Source organism: Dendrobates tinctorius, unplaced genomic scaffold (assembly GCF_039654945.1).
Source record: "Dendrobates tinctorius isolate UK_male_01 unplaced genomic scaffold, ASM3965494v1 ptg000020l, whole genome shotgun sequence".
NCBI classification, from domain to species: domain Eukaryota; kingdom Metazoa; phylum Chordata; class Amphibia; order Anura; family Dendrobatidae; genus Dendrobates; species Dendrobates tinctorius.
The window spans coordinates 11254283-11275505 of record NW_027361688.1 but is presented as its reverse complement, the minus strand read 5'-3'; the positions used below and the strand labels follow the sequence as shown (position 1 = coordinate 11275505).

The following is a 21223-nucleotide window of genomic DNA, read 5'->3' as shown; positions in this document are numbered from 1 at the left end:
AGGGATCCAAGATGGGGGAAGAAGAAACAATCTGAATCACTTGTGATGTGGTCAAAAACAGAAGAATTAATTAGATGTTTAAATAGAGAGAAAGAAAGAAAGTTGGACGAACAATAAAAGATAGAAAATATATAGATAGATAATAGATATATAATAGATATACAGGTAATAGATAGACAATCGATAAAGAAGCAAAGAAAGATAGATGGACATTGAAGTTAAGATAGATAAGCGACAGAAAAAAAGACAGAAAGAAAGAAAAAGAAAGAAACATGGACATTAAAGGATAGATAGACGATAGATAAATAGATAGATAGATAATAGATAGATATGGTAGATAATAGATAGATAGATAGATAGATAGATAATAGATGTTATTCCTTGCGGTGATAATACTTGGTTGCGATATTGCATTATTATCTTAGTGGTTTTATTTTGTCACGGTATTAATATTTGGGCAGTGACAGCTGGTATCGTGTTCACTGTTTGACGATATTTTTGTATGAAAGTGTTACTATTTCACTTATTCTATCATGGAGTGGTGATAATATTTGGTTCCGGAATGCAGTATTATTTTTTTTTTTTACAGTTTATTTGTATTATTCTATCACAGCATGGTGATAATATTTGGTCACAGATAGCTGATTTTATATGATCACTGGATTACGGTATTATTTCACAATACAATTATTTTATTACTTGCCTCTTATAGATATATCTGTGACTCTGTTTGGGGTAGGGTTAAATAATTTGGGGGTCATACTGCGGCCCAGTCATTCTCTATGTGGCGCTAGTTAACAGCTGAAGGGTGGTTTGGAGATTTTTGCAGTGCCCACAGGTGATGGATGACAAAACCCATGCAAACTGATGTGGTCTGGTCTATAGTCTGTGGTGGGCTGCTCCCTACTTCACCAGCTCTTAGTCTTTTTTGGAAACCTTTTGGAAAGTGACCTAATAGTTGTAGATCATAAGAAATATACACTGACGCTGGGTTATTTTGCAGTGATTTTTGCATTGTGTATCTTTCTGTCCCCCTCTTCAGACCCCTCCTGAGTGTTTGCAGGGAAGAGGATTTTGGAGAGGAGGGCAGCCCTCTCTCCTGCTGCTTTCGGGATGACCCTGCCTCCTCTCTTTTCCTCCTGCTCCTCCTACACTGAGCTCAGACTGTTCCCAATTCCAGGTCTCCTTCTCCTGTATTTCAGAATGAGTCTTCCAGAAATGATGCTGCTACTGAGTCTTCTCCCCTTTCTGCTTTACAGAGGTGAGTCCACAGGGGGGTAGTAAACGTGCCCACAGCGGGACCCTAAAGTTGCCTCTATTGGGCATTTTATTATTTGTGGACTTGGGAATAATCCTTACAATTTCTTTGGAGCAGCGAGATGTCTCCATTGTCCTTGTGCGTTAAGTAGGAATTTTCTACTTTTTGTGGATTATTTTTTTATCAATCGGATTTGAGCTGGTTTTTTTTAAATGGAACTTTTTTTGCACTAATTTTTGCCAATTTATGGCAAGAAATAGCAGCTAAATGACATCAGGTAGTATCTAAGCCACGTGACCTGGGACTCTCACCATTAAAGTGGTGCAACACATCAAGGGGATATATTTGGAAATCGACTCTTCCCCAAGATCTCGCAATCTTAATATTAAGACTTTTTGTATTTATTACCTATCGTGATGGGTTAAGCAAATAAAATTACTCGAGGTTTACGAAGATGGAAACTTTTCTTCTTTGCCTCCAAAATCTCACACTGGTAATTATAGAAATGTAGTAGAGCTGAAAAGGTCATTTGGCATCACTCGACACAATGTCTTGCATCTATCACTATGCACAAATGACGCAACTCTAAGGAGATAAGAAATTCAGCTCTGCTACATCCGTATGCCTCTCTGTGCCAGAGCGGAGTAGTGTACGGTTTGGAGATATCATCATCATCATTGTTAATGTATAAAGGAATTTCTTGGCTTCTGATGCCCCTGTGATGGGCTGTTAGGTATAGCTGCATATATATAATGATTTTTATTCATCCAGATGTGGCAGAGCTTAGTTTACTATTGCACAGTTTGAATAGTCCTATGTAAAAACATTCTCCATATGTTTGCACGATATACCCTATATGAGTGTGCACCATGGTGCCGAATACTGGCGCTATCATCATAGACCAGTCTACTATTACCGTATTATCTGTTGATTTCTGCTATTGTGAGGTACCCATAGGGTTTCACCCTTTATCCAGCTGAATATCTTGGCATATACTATGGCAAAAACCATTAAAGTGGGTCCCAGGCGTACATATTTCCCACTGAGAATGGCAGTCTTCCTTATTCTTGGGGGCAAAAATAAGGGGGACCTGGGTCCTTAAGGGGCCAATAGTCCCTCGGCAATACTTTAGCAAATGTAGTAAATTTTGCGTTTAAGCCAATGACAAACGTGCAGAGTTTGACAGGACAGGATCACTATCTCATGTGTATGGGGGTCTCCCGACTCTCCACTGTTGGATGTTCTTAGGTGAAAGAAGCATTGAGCATATTTTGTTCTCAAAGGCAAAAATGTCTCTATCCCCCTCTCCCCATTAAAAAAAAAAACATGTACGCTCTATCAAACAGAGTGTGCATGTGTCAGGGAAGGTGGGAAGGAATAGCTGATGGCTGGTGATCCTTGGTAGATATATTGGAAGGCACTGATGGTTTGGTGAAAGATTCATGGAAAGATGACCATACAGAAGATGACTTATCAGCCATTAAAGGAACTTTACAGGAATACGTTTCATGTCTTGTCAGGATATAAGACCTGGTTATGAGGAATCTTATGATGGTTCTTATCGATGACAACAAATACTAAGAATCTTAAAAGTATTGATTAAGATATAGGAGACTAGGTCATCAATATCAGATCGGTGGTGGTCCGACACGGTGGTCCCATAACTACTGTAAGTAGGTAGTGTACGGAACAGGGACACCACCACTCCGTACACTATAGCAGCCCAGTCCTGGGCCTCTCATTCAAGATGCCCATGCATCATCAATAGCTGTTGGCTGAACACTCGTCCCTCCCGACCCTCCATACATGAGCACTCTGGATTTGATTAGCTAAACATGTGGTTTCAATGGGGATGAGGAAATAAGTCTCTAACCTACATGTCCTTTGTCGGGGCAGAGTCTGGAGGCCACCATACATGTAAAATGTTTGTTGATAATATCTTCTTTGGCCGACTTTGCTGTTTTGTGTAGGGGGTCTTACATCTGCCTCCGAGTATTGGAAGACCCTATTAGCCAAAACTGGATCTGTCTTGTTAGATTTTCGTTGGCTCAACATTTTAACTAGAGACCAAACAGGGACTGTCTGGCCTTCAAAGATAAAAAGAAACTCCAAGTTTAGAGGGCAGATATCCTTTGCCCATGGCTACCTTTACTTTGGCCATACAGATTAGATAACTGACCCTTATTTTGGCAGGATCAGCTAACATATGTCTTTGGGGTTAAAACGACTCTCCTCCCACCCACCACCCCCGCTGTCTTAGGATGTTCGAGGGGCAGATATCCCATCAAACATCTTCCAACATATCTGAAAATCCCTATGTTCCTTATTGGCAGTAATCCAATCCTTTGTATAGCTCCATTATTATCCAGACTTTGGGCCGTCAATGATCATCTTGAGATAACAATTGATTGAGTTTCTCCTTCTGACTAAAAAAAAGCGATAACTGACCATCGTCTCAGTGGAATTACATGGAGCACTTTGTCAACTTGGTTCTACACCGATATGTTGACTTAGATGGATTCAACACTAAAGATGAGCTATTCGACTGGTCCGGCATCCAGACAAGTCCTTTGTGGAAGCTGGTCTACACTCCAGGATGACGTCATGTAAGACTTAGTGACCCGGTCTCTGTGACATCCTGACATTGTAGGGCCTGGTAAGAGTTAGTGGCTACCATGATGCCTGGCCATGGATACTGGTTCCATAAGTGAAGGGCTGAACTGCATCCAAGCCAGTGCGATTTGGAATTGCTCATCTCTAGTGGTGAGTCCATATAAGTCAACCTATTCTCAGTGAAGAACCAGGTTGACAAGGTGATTAGTCTTATTTTCAAGAGATGATGGGAGGACTGGACAAGGATACCGCAAATGAAATTGTTATTCACTACCTCAACTAGAGCTGTCCAACGACCACCTTTGCCACCAGCCTGACAACCCTATGTCGGAAACAGAAGATTTCTAACAAAGACATGGCTATTTCTTTGACCAAGGCAAAAAATGTCCAGGAACTGGCAACAATTATACCTACCTTTGGTGCCACCTATACGTCATCTCTGTCTCTGTCAGCTATAATCTGATCTACAGTATTACTAGTTGGTCAAATCCAACTTTCTAGAAGTATGGCCAAGATTCAGTTGTGGCCCACCTAAAGTATTTTCTGCTGCTTGATCGTCTTGAAAATCCCCATTATCCTTACCAAAGGTGATCCAACCCCACGTATGGTTACATTATTCTCTAATCTTTGGGTTGTCCATGACCATATTGAGAAGAAACTTTCCTGAGTTTGTCAATTTTACCCAAAAATAAGTATTGTTTTTCACTTAAGGCTATCTTGTCAACCTGGTTCTCTGAAAAGACTAGGATGATTTAAGAACCCACCACCTCAAGTAAAATTGTGCAAACACCACCTATGCCACCAACCTAAAAGGTCTCCATAGTAAACAGATGACTACTACCCTAACAGATTAGGATAATAAATATCTGGGAATTGCTGACAATTACGTCCAGTTTTTGGAGCCACCTATATGTTATCTCTGCCTCACTTGTAATCTTGTCCATTATTAGTTAATCAGAAAACAACCTTTCTAGAAGTTTGGCTAAGATTTAATTAAAGTTCACCTCCTCAAATGTCATCTCCTTGATCTCCTTGAAAGTCCCTATAATATTTATCAAAAGTTCAGAACTAATACAACCCCATGTAAAGTTCCATTATTCTCCAATATTTGGGTAATCCATGACCTTCCTGAGGTAAAAATTTACTGAGTTCCTTAATTTTTCCCAAAAAATGGAGCAACTGACTTTCACTTATCAGGAATTAGATTGGACACCTTGTCAAACTGTTTTTTCACCAACACTAGATTGATTTAGAAGAGAAACCCTCAAGTAGGGTTGTCCAATCACCACCTTTGCCACAAGCCTTAGTAATAAACAGATGACTACTGACATTAGAAACATATGTCCTTGTCAATAATTAAAGAAAATGCTATTATGATCAGGGTAATTAACGTCCAGTAATTGCAGACAATTACGTCCAATTTCTGGAGTAACCTATGATCTGGTCAATTACAAAATCGTCAGACTTATCCCTTCTGGAATGCCCATGATCCTGTCATGATCCATGCTGGATCAGGACTGATAAAAAGCACAGGTAACCTTTTTTTCTTAAGCTGTGCTTGAGTTTGGTTTTTGCCCCCGGTGGCCATTGGGATTATTGCACTGTGGTGTCTTTTGTTCTAAGTTTGCCCCCGGTGGTGGTGAGCGTCATTGCACTCTGGTTTCTTTAGTTAAGTGCACATGATTATAATGCAGGTGTGATTGCTGGCTCTGCTATAAAAGTCACAGGTGTTGCAATCTGTGTTGGTGATAGTGTTCATTCCAACCATCCATGGTGGAGGAAGGAGCTGGAGAGCGTTCCTTGCAGCACTGTCTTAGCCCTGGTGTGGAAGGAGTCAGAGGGGATTTCCTTGTAGCTCTGACAGAGCTTGGTGGCAGCTATTCAGGAGGAGAGCTGCAACCTGGTGGTGGACTCTGTTGCCAGGAGCAAGTGCAACAGAGTAAAGCTAAGTGGTGTTTCCCTGTTTGTGTTTTTCCTTAGTGTGTATTAGTACAGCGGTGGGGCCAGTGCCTGCGCCACCCAGTTCCCTAGCAAGGGATAGGTGTAGGGTGTGCTAGGGCGACAGGTTCCTGATCGGCGCCCGGTGCGGAACCGGCATAGGGAACATTAGGAGCGTTAGGGACACTGACTCAGGGGAGTGCAGGAGGTCTCCACGTCCCCTTTCCCACCGTTGTAACTGTTTCCCCTTTCCCCGTGTCTTGTTGTTTTAGTTACCGGCCTGCGGGCCGTGTCACACAGGACAGTATCACGTGCCTCGTCTTGTTGTTTTAGTTACCGGCCTGCGGGTCACGTCACACAGGACGGGTCATCGTGACAGATCCTTATCAAAAGTGATCCAACCATATGTATGGCTGTATTATTCTCTAATCTTTGGGCTGTCCATGACCATGTTAAAATAAAAATTGACTTAGTTCCTTTATCTAACCCAGAAAGTAGGAACTGACCATCATTTATAGGGAATTACATTGAGCACCTTGTCAACCGGTTTCTCTACCAAGAGTAGGTGGACTTAGAAGAACCCACCACCTCAACTAGAATGGTCCACCAAGACTAATTTGATTTAGAAGGACCCACCACCTCATCTAGAATGGGCCATCAAGACTAGATTGACTTAGAAGAACCCACCACCTCATCTAGAATGGTCCACCAAGACTAGGTTGACTTAGAGGAACCCACCACCTCAACTAAAATGGTCCACAAAGACAAGGTCGCCTTAGAAGAACCCATCACTAGAATGGTCGAAACACCCATCTTTTGCATCAACCTGATAACTGTAAGTACTTAGAAGACAACTAATTAAAGGAACACAAGTCCTCGTCGCTAATTAAAGACAAAATTATTTTTTTAACCGGGGCAATAAACGTCCAGGAATTGCTGACAATTATGACCAATTTTTGAAGACACCTATACGTCATCTCAGTCGGCCTCATCTGTGATGTGGTCAACTACTAATTCGTCAAAACCCCTACCCTTCTGTAAGTATGGCTAAGAGGTTCATCTTGAGTATTTTCTTCTCCTTGATAACAATCTTCCCACATACTTACATTCAGTCACTGGCTGGCTATTCAGGGGACTGTGTGATGAATATGTCCTGCTGACTACTGTTTATAAAGCTGGGGCCATCAATGCCTTTCGAAATTGTGTGTTTGACTAAGGGTGAAAATTAAAGGCAGGTGTAAGTGTCTGTTTACATCCTGTCCTCACATCAAAGACCCTTAGAAGATCATGTAAAAGAAAAAAAAGTGAGGAACACTCGACAGCTCAGAGGGTCACATTTCTCAAGTCCCTCTGGCACCAAAAGACTTAATCAAAAAGTTACAGAGAAACTTGACTTATCTTCAAAGAAAGTCAGATTTTTGGGAGGAGCTAGGCCTTCAGGTAGTGATTACACACTGGCTTCCTGAAACGTTTATTACGATTTTATCCCCTCGGCACTCATCATCATTTATTAGATTCATAAGATGAGGCCCCAGGGTGGCTACCAGCAATGGTTTGATATCTCCTATTGTATTATTAAGATGATTGAGCTCCTGTAGGACTATGTAATGCATTAGAGCTACCGGGACTGTGACAGCAGAGACATAGTTTGAAGGGCATTGTGACCTTCAATATTCATGGGCACTATGGCTGGCACTATTCTTGGGCACTATGGCTGGCACTATTCTGGGGCACTGTGCTTGGCATTATTCTGGGGCACTATGGCTGGCACTATTTAGGGACACTAAGGCTGGCACTATTCTGAGGCACTATTCTGGGGCACTGTGGCTGACACTATTCTAGGGCACTATTCTGGGGCACTGTGGCTGGCATTATTCTAGGGCACTATTCTTGAGCACTATGGCTTGCACTATTCTGGGTCACTGTGACTGGCACTATTCTTGGACACTGTGGTTGGCACTATTCTTGGGCACTATGGCTGACACTATTCTGGGGCACCGTGGCTGGCACTTCTTGGGCACCATGGCTGGCACTATTCTGGGGTACTGAGGTTGGCACTATTCTGGGGCACTATGGCTGGAACTATTCTGGGGCATTGTGGCTGGCACTATTCTTGGTCACTATGGCTGGAACTATTCTGGGGCATTGTGGCTGGCACTATGGCTAGTACTATTCTGGGTCACTGAGGTTGGCACTATTCTGGGGCACTATGGCTGGCACTAATCTGGGTCACTGTGGTTGGCATTATTCTGGGGCACTATGACTGGCACTATTCTTGGGCACTATGGCTAGCACTATTCTGGGTCACTGTGGCTGGCACTATTCTGGATCACTGTGGCTGGCACTATTCTGGGGCACAATGACTGGCACTATTCTTGCTATTCTTGGGCACTATGGCTGGCACTATTCTTGGGCAGTATGGATGGCACTATGGCTGGCACTATTCTGGGTCACTGTGGCTGGCACTATTCTGAGGCACTGTAGCTGTCACTATTCTGAGGCGCTGTAGCTGTCACTATGGCTGGCACTATTCTGGGTCACTGTGGCTGGCACTGTTCTGGGGCACAATGACTGGCACTATTCTTGTTATTCTTGGGCACTATGGCTGGCACTATTCTTGGGCAGTATGGATGGCACTATGGCTGGCACTATTCTGGGTCACTGTGGCTGGCACTATTCTGAGGCGCTGTAGCTGTCACTATTCTGAGGCGCTGTAGCTGTCACTATGGCTGGCACTATTCTGGGGCACTGTGGCTGGCAGTGTTGTGCAGGCACCATGTTGCTTTCTTGGCAGCACTAAGGCTACTTTCAGACATCCGTCTTTTGTGTTCCGGCGCCGTGCGGTGAAAAGCCATATTGTTGGATGCGGCGTGCAGTGCTGACACCGGATGTATGTGCGCGGCAGGATACGGTGTTGTGAAGATATAAAGGAGCCAGACCGCAAAGAGGGCGAGGGCGAGAGTGAGAGAGCGAAAGATTTTTTTTCCTGTAGACGGCAGTCACTTATGGGGTTAAATCACAAAGTGTCCGGGCATGCGCTGTTCGGAAAACGTTCCAGGGAATGTTTTTTGCAGACGCCGGACTGCGCATTTTTGCCGTCTCTGGCAGAAACCTAACACGCCGCATGCCCATCCGACACGATGCGGCAAGAAAAACAGTCAATGGGGAAAAAAACGGATCCAGTGCCAACAGGCGCCGGATCCGTTTTTTTACATTTTTGCCGCATTATGCCGGGTTCCGGAAGACGGATGTGTGAAAGTAGCCTAAGGCTGTTACTATTATGGAGGTGTAATGGGAATAAGTTTGGGGATTAACCTACATTTTATTGGGTGGGATATGCAGCATGGAGAGGTGAGGTGGGGGAGTTCAGAAGAAACCGGAGTAAAGGGGGTTTTACACATAGCGATATCGCTAGCAATATTGCTAAAACGTCACTGGTTTTGTGACGTAGCAGCGATATCGCTATGTGTGATACTTACCTCCGACCGGCTCCCCTGCTGTCCATCGCTGATCGCGAGGCTCCATTTCACGTCGGCCGCTTCCTGCTGTGTGAGACGAGCGACGCGTGGAGGCGGGCGGGAGGACGTCAGGATCGCTGTGTGTGAAAGGTGAGTATCGTCCGCTGCGTCGCTGTGAGATCTTTCTGTGTGAAAGCTCACTAGCGATCATTTAGCGATGCACCAGCGATCCTGACCGGGTCGTATCGCTGGTCGGATCGCTGGTGCATCGCTAAATGTAAAAGGGCCTTACGACCAATATCCTGAGATAGATCGATAGATAGATAATAGATAGATAGATATATAATAGCAGACAGTGACCAGGTGGGAAAAATCTAGCATCCCCAGGAACATAAGCTCCCAGCCACTGTCTGCCCCCCCAGAAAGGAGCAAAGAGCACATTACAGAAATGAATCCCCCCCTCCCTAACCATATCCCCATCACACATCCTCCATCCCATAGGCACATCTTCCCTCTTAAAGGGATCATTGGTATGGAAGTTAGGGCAAATCCATCCAGCGCTTTGGTTTTGACCCCAGGCCTCTCTTAAAGGGATCCCCAGTATGGAAGTTAGGACCGTCCCACTCAGCGCTCTGGTTCTGACCCCAGGCTGACGGGATGTGGGATATTAGGGGTAGTAGTCCGGTGGCTCTGGCTGACGGGATGATGTGGGATATTAGGGGGAGTAGTCCGGTGGCTCTGGCTGATGGGATGATGTGGGATATTAGGGGTAGTAGTCCGGTGGCTCTGGCTGACGGGATGATGTGGGATATTAGGGGTAGTAGTCCGGTGGCTCTGGCTGACGGGATGATGTGGGATATTAGGGGTAGTAGTCCGGTGGGTCTGGCTGACGGGATGATGTGGGATACTAGGGGTAGTAGTCCGGTGGGTCTGGCTGACGGGATGATGTGGGATATTAGAGGTAGTAGTCCGGTGGCTCTGGCTGACGGGATGATGTGGGATATTAGGGGTAGTAGTCCGGTGGGTCTGGCTGACGGGATGATGTGGGATACTAGGGGTAGTAGTCCGGTGGCTCTGGCTGACGGGATGATGTGGGATATTAGTGGTAGTAGTCCGGTGGGTCTGGCTGACGGGATGATGTGGGATATTAGTGGTAGTAGTCCGGTGGGTCTGGCTGACGGGATGATGTGGGATATTAGTGGTAGTAGTCCGGTGGCTCTGGCTGACGGGATGATGTGGGATATTAGGGGTAGTAGTCCGGTATCTCTGGCTGACGGGATGATGTGGGATATTAGGGGTAGTAGTCCGGTAGCTCTGGCTGATGGGATGATGCGGGATATAAGGGGTAGTAGTCCGGTGGCTCTGGCTGACGGGATGATGTGGGATATTAGGGGTAGTAGTCCGGTGGCTCTGGCTGACGGGATGATGTGGGATATTAGGGGTAGTAGTCCGGTGGGTCTGGCTGACGGGATGATGTGGGATATTAGTGGTAGTAGTCCGGTGGCTCTGGCTGACGGGATGATGTGGGATATTAGGGGTAGTAGTCCGGTATCTCTGGCTGACGGGATGATGTGGGATATTAGGGGTAGTAGTCCGGTGGCTCTGGCTGACGGGATGATGTGGGATATTAGTGGTAGTAGTCCGGTGGCTCTGGCTGACGGGATGATGTGGGATATTAGGGGTAGTAGTCCGGTGGCTCTGGCTGACAGGATGATGTGGGATATTAGGGGTAGTAGTCCGGTGGCTCTGGCTGATGGGATGATGTGGGATATTAGGGGTAGTAGTCCGGTGGGTCTGGCTGACGGGATGATGTGGGATATTAGTGGTAGTAGTCCGGTGGCTCTGGCTGACGGGATGATGTGGGATATTAGGGGTAGTAGTCCGGTGGCTCTGGCTGACGGGATGATGTGGGATATTAGGGGTAGTAGTCCGGTGGGTCTGGCTGACGGGATGATGTGGGATATTAGTGGTAGTAGTCCGGTGGCTCTGGCTGACGGGATGATGTGGGATATTAGGGGTAGTAGTCCGGTGGCTCTGGCTGACGGGATGATGTGGGATATTAGGGGTAGTAGTCCGGTGGCTCTGGCTGATGGCATGATGTGGGATATTAGGGGTAGTAGTCCGGTGGCTCTGGCTGACGGGATGATGTGGGATATTAGTGGTAGTAGTCCGGTGGCTCTGGCTGACGGGATGATGTGGGATATTAGGGGCAGTAGTCCGGTGGCTCTGGCTGACGGGATGATGTGGGATATTAGGGGTAGTAGTCCGGTGGCTCTGGCTGATGGCATGATGTGGGATATTAGGGGTAGTAGTCCGGTGGCTCTGGCTGACGGGATGATGTGGGATATTAGTGGTAGTAGTCCGGTGGCTCTGGCTGACGGGATGATGTGGGATATTAGGGGTAGTAGTCCGGTGGCTCTGGCTGACGGGATGATGTGGGATATTAGGGGTAGTAGTCCGGTGGCTCTGGCTGACGGGATGATGTGGGATATTAGGGGCAGTAGTCCGGTGGGTCTGGCTGACGGGATGATGTGGGATATTAGTGGTAGTAGTCCGGTGGCTCTGGCTGACGGGATGATGTGGGATATTAGGGGTAGTAGTCAGGTGGCTCTGGCTGACGGGATGATGTGGGATATTAGTGGTAGTAGTCCGGTGGCTCTGGCTGATGTGGGATATTAGGGGTAGTAGTCCGTTGGCTCTGGCTGACGGGATGATGCAGGATATTAGGGGTAGTAGTCCGGTGGCTCTGGCTGAGGGGATGATGTGGGATATTAGGGGTAGTAGTCCGGTGGCTCTGGCTGACGGGATGATGTGGGATATTAGGGGTAGTAGTCCGGTGGGTCTGGCTGATGGGATGATGTGGGATATTAGGGGTAGTAGTTCTGTGGCTCTGGCTGATGGGATGATGTGGGATATTAGTCGCAGTAGTCCGGTGGCTCTGGCTGATGTGGGATATTAGGGGTAGTAGTCCGTTGGCTCTGGCTGACGGGATGATGCAGGATATTAGGGGTAGTAGTCCGGTGGCTCTGACTGATGGGATGATGTAGGATATTAGGGGTAGTAGTCCGTTGGCTCTGGCTGACGGGATGATGTGGGATATTAGGGGTAGTAGTCCTGTGGTTCTGGCTGATGGGATGATGTGGGATATTAGGGGTAGTAGTCCGGTGGCTCTGGCTGATGGGATGATGTGGGATATTAGGGGTAGTAGTCCGGTGGCTCTGGCTGATGGGATGATGTGGGATATTAGGGGTAGTAGTCCGGTGGCTCTGGCTGATGGGATGATGTGGGATATTAGGGGTAGTAGTCCGGTGGCTCTGGCTAACGGGATGATGTGGGATATTAGGGGTAGTAGTCCGGTGGCTCTGGCTGACGGGATGATGTGGGATATTAGGGGTAGTAGTCCGGTGGGTCTGGCTGACGGGATGATGTGGGATATTAGGGGTAGTAGTCCGGTGGCTCTGGCTGACGGGATGATGTGGGATATTAGGGGTAGTAGTCCGGTGGCTCTGGCTGATGGGATGATGTGGGATATTAGGGGTAGTAGTCCGGTGGCTCTGGCTGATGGGATGATGTGGGATATTAGGGGTAGTAGTCCGGTGGCTCTGGCTGACGGGATGATGTGGGATATTAGGCTTAGTAGTCCGGTGGCTCTGGCTGATGGGATGATGTGGGATATTAGGTGTAGTAGTCCGGTGGCTCTGGCTGACGGGATGATGTGGGATATTAGAGGTAGTAGTCCGGTGGCTCTGGCTAACGGGATGATGTGGGATATTAGGGGTAGTAGTCCGGTGGCTCTGGCTGATGGGATGATGTGGGATATTAGGGGTAGTAGTCCGGTGGCTCTGGCTGATGGGATGATGTGGGATATTAGAGGTAGTAGTCCGGTGGCTCTGGCTGATGGGATGATGTGGGATATTAGGGGTAGTAGTCCGGTGGCTCTGGCTGACGGGATGATGTGGGATATTAGGGGTAGTAGTCCGGTGGGTCTGGCTGACGGGATGATGTGGGATATTAGGGGTAGTAGTCCGGTGGGTCTGGCTGACGGGATGATGTGGGATATTAGGGGTAGTAGTCCGGTGGCTCTGGCTGACGGGATGATGTGGGATATTAGGGGTAGTAGTCCGGTGGCTCTGGCTGATGGGATGATGTGGGATATTAGGGGTAGTAGTCCGGTGGCTCTGGCTGACGGGATGATGTGGGATATTAGGGGTAGTAGTCTGGTGGCTCTGGCTGACGGGATGATGTGGGATATTAGGCTTAGTAGTCCGGTGGCTCTGGCTGACGGGATGATGTGGGATATTAGTGGTAGTAGCCCGGTGGCTCTGGCTGATGGGATGATGTGGGATATTAGGGGTAGTAGTCCGGTGGCTCTGGCTGATGGGATGATGTGGGATATTAGGGGTAGTAGTCCGGTGGCTCTGGCTGACGGGATGATGTGGGATATTAGAGGTAGTAGTCCGGTGGCTCTGGCTGACGGGATGATGTGGGATATTAGAGGTAGTAGTCCGGTGGCTCTGGCTGATGGGATGATGTGGGATATTAGCGGTAGTAGTCCGGTGGCTCTGGCTGACGGGATGATGTGGGATATTAGAGGTAGTAGTCCGGTGGCTCTGGCTGACGGGATGATGTGGGATATTAGGGGTAGTAGTCTGGTGGCTCTGGCTGACGGGATGATGTGGGATATTAGGAGTAGTAGTCCGGTGGCTCTGGCTGACGGGATGATGTGGGATATTAGGGGTAGTAGTCCAGTGTCTCTGGCTGATGGGATGATGTGGGATATTAGGGGTAGTAGTCCGGTGGCTCTGGCTGACGGGATGATGTGGGATATTAGGGGTAGTAGTCCGGTGGCTCTGGCTGACGGGATGATGTGGGATATTAGGGGTAGTAGTCCGGTAGCTCTGGCTGACGGGATGATGTGGGATATTAGGGGTATTAGTCCGGTGGCTCTGGCTGATGGGATGATGTGGGATATTAGGGGTAGTAGTCCGGTAGCTCTGGCTGACGGGATGATGTGGGATATTAGGGGTAGTAGTCCGGTGGCTCTGGCTGACGGGATGATGTGGGATATTAGGGGTAGTAGTCCGGTAGCTCTGGCTGACGGGATGATGTGGGATATTAGGGGTATTAGTCCGGTGGCTCTGGCTGATGGGATGATGTGAGATATTAGAGGTAGTAGTCCGGTGGCTCTGGCTGACGGGATGATGTGGGATATTGGTAGTAGTCCGGTGGCTCTGGCTGATGGGATGATGTGGGATATTAAGGGTAGTAGTCCGGTGGCTCTGGCTGACGGGATGATGTGGGATATTAGGGGTAGTAGTCCGGTGGCTCTGGGTGACGGGATGATGTGGGATATTAGGGGTAGTAGTCCGGTGGCTCTGGCTGACGGGATGATGTGGGATATTAGGGGTAGTAGTCCGGTGGCTCTGGCTGACTGGATGATGTGGGATATTAGAGGTAGTAGTCCGGTGGCTCTGGGTGACGGGATGATGTGGGATATTAGGGGTAGTAGTCCAGTGGCTCTGGCTGATGGGATGATGTGGGATATTAGGAGTAGTAGTCCGGTGGCTCGGGATGATGTGGGATATTAGAGGTAGTAGTCCGGTGGCTCTGGCTGACGGGATGATGTGGGATATTAGGGGTAGTAGTCCGGTGGCTCTGACTGATGGGATGATGTGGGATATTAGGGGTAGTAGTCCGGTGGCTCTGACTGATGGGATGATGTGGGATATTAGTGGTAGTAGTCCGGTGGCTCTGGCTGACGGGATGATGTGGGATATTAGGGGTAGTAGTCCGGTGGCTCTGGCTGACGGGATGATGTGGGATATTAGGGGTAGTAGTCCGGTGGCTCTGGCTGACGGGATGATGTGGGATATTAGGGGTAGTAGTCCGGTGGCTCTGGCTGACAGGATGATGTGGGATATTAGGGGTAGTAGTCCGGTGGCTCTGGCTGACGGGATGATGTGGGATATTAGGGGTAGTAGTCCGGTGGCTCTGGCTGACTGGATGATGTGGGATATTAGGGGTAGTAGTCCGGTGGCTCTGGGTGACGGGATGATGTGGGATATTAGGGGTAGTAGTCCGGTGGCTCTGGCTGACGGGATGATGTGGGATATTAGGGGTAGTAGTCCGGTGGCTCTGGCTGACTGGATGATGTGGGATATTAGGGGTAGTAGTCCGGTGGCTCTGGCTGACTGGATGATGTGGGATATTAGAGGTAGTAGTCCGGTGGCTCTGGGTGACAGGATGATGTGGGATATTAGGGGTAGTAGTCCGGTGGCTCTGGCTGACGGGATGATGTGGGATATTAGGGGTAGTAGTCCGGTGGCTCTGGCTGACTGGATGATGTGGGATATTAGGGGTAGTAGTCCGGTGGCTCTGGCTGACTGGATGATGTGGGATATTAGAGGTAGTAGTCTGGTGGCTCTGGGTGACGGGATGATGTGGGATATTAGGGGTAGTAGTCCAGTGGCTCTGGCTGACGGGATGATGTGGGATATTAGGAGTAGTAGTCCGGTGGCTCGGGATGATGTGGGATATTAGAGGTAGTAGTCCGGTGGCTCTGGCTGACGGGATGATGTGGGATATTAGGGGTAGTAGTCCGGTGGCTCTGACTGATGGGATGATGTGGGATATTAGGGGTAGTAGTCCGGTGGCTCTGACTGATGGGATGATGTGGGATATTAGTGGTAGTAGTCCGGTGGCTCTGGCTGACGGGATGATGTGGGATATTAGGGGTAGTAGTCCGGTGGCTCTGGCTGATGGGATGATGTGGGATATTAGTGGTAGTAGTCCGGTGGCTCTGGGTGACGGGATGATGCAGGATATTAGGGGTAGTAGTCCGGTGGCTCTGACTGATGGGATGATGTGGGATATTAGGGGTAGTAGTCCGGTGGCTCTGGCTGACTGGATGATGTGGGATATTAGAGGTAGTAGTCCGGTGGCTCTGGGTGACGGGATGATGTGGGATATTAGGGGTAGTAGTCCGGTGGCTCTGGCTGACGGGATGATGTGGGATATTAGGAGTAGTAGTCCGGTGGCTCGGGATGATGTGGGATATTAGAGGTAGTAGTCCGGTGGCTCTGGCTGACGGGATGATGTGGGATATTAGGGGTAGTAGTCCGGTGGCTCTGGGTGACGGGATGATGTGGGATATTAGGGGTAGTAGTCCGGTGGCTCTGGCTGACGGGATGATGTGGGATATTAGGGGTAGTAGTCCGGTGGCTCTGGCTGACTGGATGATGTGGGATATTAGAGGTAGTAGACCGGTGGCTCTGGGTGACGGGATGATGTGGGATATTAGGGGTAGTAGTCCGGTGGCTCTGGCTGACGGGATGATGTGGGATATTAGGAGTAGTAGTCCGGTGGCTCGGGATGATGTGGGATATTAGAGGTAGTAGTCCGGTGGCTCTGGCTGACGGGATGATGTGGGATATTAGTGGTAGTAGCCCGGTAGCTCTGGCTGACGGGATGATGTGGGATATTAGGGGTAGTAGTCCGGTGGCTCTGACTGATGGGATGATGTGGGATATTAGGGGTAGTAGTCCGGTGGCTCTGACTGATGGGATGATGTGGGATATTAGTGGTAGTAGTCCGGTGGCTCTGGCTGATGGGATGATGTGGGATATTAGGGGTAGTAGTCCGGTGGCTCTGGCTGATGGGATGATGTGGGATATTAGGGGTAGTAGTCCGGTGGCTCTGGCTGACGGGATGATGTGGGATATTAGGGGTAGTAGTCCGGTGGCTCTGGCTGATGGGATGATGTGGGATATTAGGGGTAGTAGTCCGGTAGCTCTGGCTGACGGGATGATGTGGGATATTAGGGGTAGTAGTCCGGTGGCTCTGGCTGATGGGATGATGTGGGATATTAGGGGTAGTAGTCCGGTGGCTCTGGCTGACGGGATGATGTGGGATATTAGGGGTAGTAGTCCGGTGGCTCTGGCTGACGGGATGATGTGGGATATTAGGGGTAGTAGTCCGGTGGCTCTGACTGATGGGATGATGTGGGATATTAGGGGTAGTAGTCCGGTGGCTCTGACTGATGGGATGATGTGGGATATTAGTGGTAGTAGTCCGGTGGCTCTGGCTGACGGGATGATGTGGGATATTAGGGGTAGTAGTCCGGTGGCTCTGGCTGACAGGATGATGTGCGATATTATAATGACTGTGGCTAAGTGGAGTGGGCGGGGCTCTACACTCAGCTTAATATAATCATTATAATTTGTTATAACTGTAGTTAGTTACTACATCCGGACATCGCCGGGCTCTTCAGCTAGTATATATATATATATATATATATATATGTCAAAAGGGGACAAATCAGCTTAAAACTTCCAGTCCCATAAAGTGAAAGAAGTCGAAATGAGCTCAATTCAAGTAAAAAGGACAGAGCTGCAATACCCAACACAGCCTGTACACTAGGGTGGTGCTGTTCTCTGCCAGCCTTTAAAAATAGAAGAGTGGGAATTAGCAGATTCCCAGCATTTTTTGGTTATGTAACTACTTTCATTTTTTTTTGTTTTTGCTTCAGTAACAGAAATAGAGCGAGCGCCGCTTATCTCTGGGATCGGATTAGGGGATAATAGCGCAGACAGATTTTATGATTTCTGCCGTTTTCCGTTGGGTGTGACCCTTCAAAATATCTTAAGACATGGCGGCTTCGGTGCAAAACTATAACCCCCATCGTGACACATGAGGGTCCAACATGCAGTAACCACTGTCCTCGGAATTCAGGGTTGTAACATTTACCTGCGCTGATACATTGTAACAAACCATCATTCCAAGATATCTGAGCGGCTTTTTAGCTCCTTGAGGATTTTTTTCACGCTGGATACAACTGTAGCAAACCCTCAGCTGTGAGAAGTATTAGGTTAGTGTAGGTTGTCAGGAGGGTTTCTGGATGGAGGGCAGATTGTACATTCAGCCAGATGTGAGATTTTTATTCCAGATCTTCACGTACGACTTCCAAGATCCTGTCGAGATGAGATCATCTGACATCAGCTCCCACCATGTAGGCGAGGGTCAGAGGTCAGGATCTGCTGACGCTCCCACCGAGGATCATAACTCACCAGATTTCACCGGGAACTGACTGCACCCCCACTAATCCTCACACCAAACATTGTGTATCACACAGTATTATTCCTCCTGGAAATGAAAGAATACAACTTGGTGTTACCTCCACAGGTGTTATCAGTCATTGTACAGGATGGGGAGGAGGTGAGTTGTGACATCTCCTATTGTGAATGGTGGATCCTGTGCTATTTACTGTATATAGAGGTGTTATCAGTCATGGTACAGGAGGGGGAGGTGAGCTGTGACTTCACCTATTGTGAATTCTGTTTCCCCTCTATAAAGAGGTTGAGGTTTTATCATTTTTGTAATCCTGTCTTTGATGATAATGAAACTGCTGAAAAGTCTTCTGATCAGAACTGGAAGTGTGGCTATCATTCCAGTGTGAAAATAACATTTTTTTATTTATTGAAAGGGACATGGAAAGATAACTTTATCATTTCTGAAAAAATATATTTAGCCTAAAAACCTAATATAACTAATATCGCATTTTCTGATGATGATTCCCCTCTCTATCAGCCAGAGCTTGTATTGTTTCTGCAGAGGAATTTAATGACGAATGTCCACATCGTTGTTAATATGGGGGGGGGGGGGTGTCTGACCACGAGTCCTCAGCTCTCCATGGAAATCAGTGCTGGGGCAATTTTGCAAAAGTTTCCTAATTTAATGAAGTCTGAAGGGGATACTTTTCTCCTTGTGGAGAGTGACATACTGGTCCTGACATGCCAATGTAAGGAAGCTTATTCGCCATGCAATGCTCCTCTGGGAAACTAAATATGCAAATTGCCTCTTCATAGAGGAAGAGGACTCGAGCTCTATAGCGCCACCTGATGGAAGCAGCAATCCTACAAGTCAGTATACTATCGACCCTTTAACGAGCCTTGCAATATGACGTTTTGGATAAAAGCCCAATCAGTATCTCAGTTTGCAGACACGGTGTTTCGGGCTTTTGCCCCTCATCAGTGCAAAGTATGAGATCCGGATTTGGGACGGTGAGAGGCTCTAGAAGTCAGGAATGTTAAGATAGGAAAACTGCTTTAATTTAAACTATTAGTAGATATGCTATGAGTCTTATCTTTGATTGAAAAACCCAAGGGTTGGTTGTCTTCTTTGGGGAACGTTCACACCGAGACTTTTTGCTGAGTGTTTGGACCAGAAACTGAGCAGAAATGACAAGTTTTTGAGGAACATTTGTAGAGTTTTCTGCCCTTAGAGTTTATGCACACATAGACTTTTTTTTCGGACAGATCTCCTCCGTGACCCGCCTGAAAAAATCCCACTAAAAAATGCTAAAAAAAAAATGAACCCGCTCACAGAAGTGTAAAACCAACTTGCTGTTCAACATGTTCAGCTTTTTGAGCTTCTTTTAACCATTAAAGGCAGCTAAAAGAAGTGTCTTGACCTTTCTTCTGGTGCTTCTCCTTGGAAGCTGCTCACTAGTTTATTTAATGAAATTTAAAAAAAAAAAAAGGACTGAAAAGACAGCAAAAAAAAAAAAAAAAAAAGCTTCAGGATGTCTTCCTCTTGATAAACTTTTTAGGATCACACATTTTTAAAGAGTTTTTGGAGCAGAATCTGAGCGCAAAGTCTCCTCGAAAACTCAAATTCTTCGAAAACCTGGAGCTTCTGCTGTTTGACGAAGTTCCTCAAGGAATACGCCTGAAAAAGTTGACTTTTTCGAGGAGTTTTTTGGAGCGGAAACTTAGCAGAAACTGAGTGTAAACTCTCCGAATCTCAAAACGTCTTAAAAACTTTGGAGTTTCCACTCACTTTTGGTTCTGAAAATTCAGCAAAAAGTCTCCTCCGCCGGTGGCCGTCACTTCATTCAGGTTGTCGAAGAAGTGATGTAAGATGTAACACGTGCACGGCAAGGTCATTTTATGGGGAGCTTTTTCGGTACGTCTTCACCTGGCAAAATACGCTGGAGAAAGACATTGTGTGTGCGTACCCAAACTTTATCTGCACGTGGAGCCTTTTTTCAGACTTTTCGGAGCAGAAACTGAGCAGATCCTCCAAGATTTTGAGGAGTCTCGATTTGTCAAGAAGGATTTAGAGAGTTTCTGCTCCAAAACCTTGAAAAAAAGCAAAAAACCTCTATGTCATGTCTACATTTGCTCACTTTTTTTGCCGCAGTCCATTCAAAAGGCTCAAAAAAACTTTTCCAAAAAAAAACTTTTCCAAAAAAAAAACTTTTCCAAGACTTTTCAAAGCACCTGTACGAAGAAGGGAAGGTGGATGAGGAGAGAGGAGACGTCGAAGAAAGACTAGAAACGTCCTTCTGACCGGACGGCACCATATGGAGGAATTTTTGGGGATCTGCAGAGGATTTTGGGGGACTTATACATAAGCCCCTAGACTGTAAAAGTTTTTTTTTTTTAATATCGTGGCCTTTAAAAGTCCTTTTTCGAAACTATGAAAAGGCCTTTTTAGAAACATCCCGCGTTCAGATTTTCCGTACGGACAGTATTTCTCCATCTGCTTTATCTCGTGTTCTGAAGGTCCTGATTTTGGGAAAGTTTCCTTTATGTTCCGTTAAAACCTTGGTTTTTTTTTGGCTTTGATCACAAATTTCAAAACAACCACTTGTCCTAAACGGGGCGGCCATTACTCCACATTAGATGACAGGTGGCTCCTTTGAAGCCAATGTGAATGACAAGGACACACAACTGTTTGAACACCTGAGCAAACTCAAAGGAAATGTCTGACGATCTTCAAAGACGTCCTATCCGGTGACTGAGGTTTACGGGATGAGAAGAACGTGTCCTTCAGAATTCGCCTCATGACAGAATGTCGGTGTATGGTTTGTCTAAAATCATTAGAGAAAGCTTAGAAAACTCACTTTCTTATACACTTGTAGTATAGGGAGAGGTTTTTTTTTTCCGGCATCCTC

At 47.2% G+C, this 21223-nt stretch overlaps 1 protein-coding gene across 2 annotated transcripts in view; it reads left to right on the top strand.

Annotated features, from left to right (window-relative positions):
- The first annotated feature begins 1129 nt into the window (after positions 1-1129).
- FBLN1 (fibulin 1) overlaps positions 1130-21223 on the top strand; it is a 73759-nt gene continuing 53665 nt past the window's right edge. For both annotated transcript variants that reach the window (XM_073567660.1, XM_073567661.1), the window contains exon 1: positions 1130-1261. In XM_073567660.1, the coding sequence (XP_073423761.1) occupies positions 1204-1261 (58 nt within the window). In that variant the 5' untranslated portion in view covers positions 1130-1203. The remainder of the gene's footprint in view (positions 1262-21223) is intronic.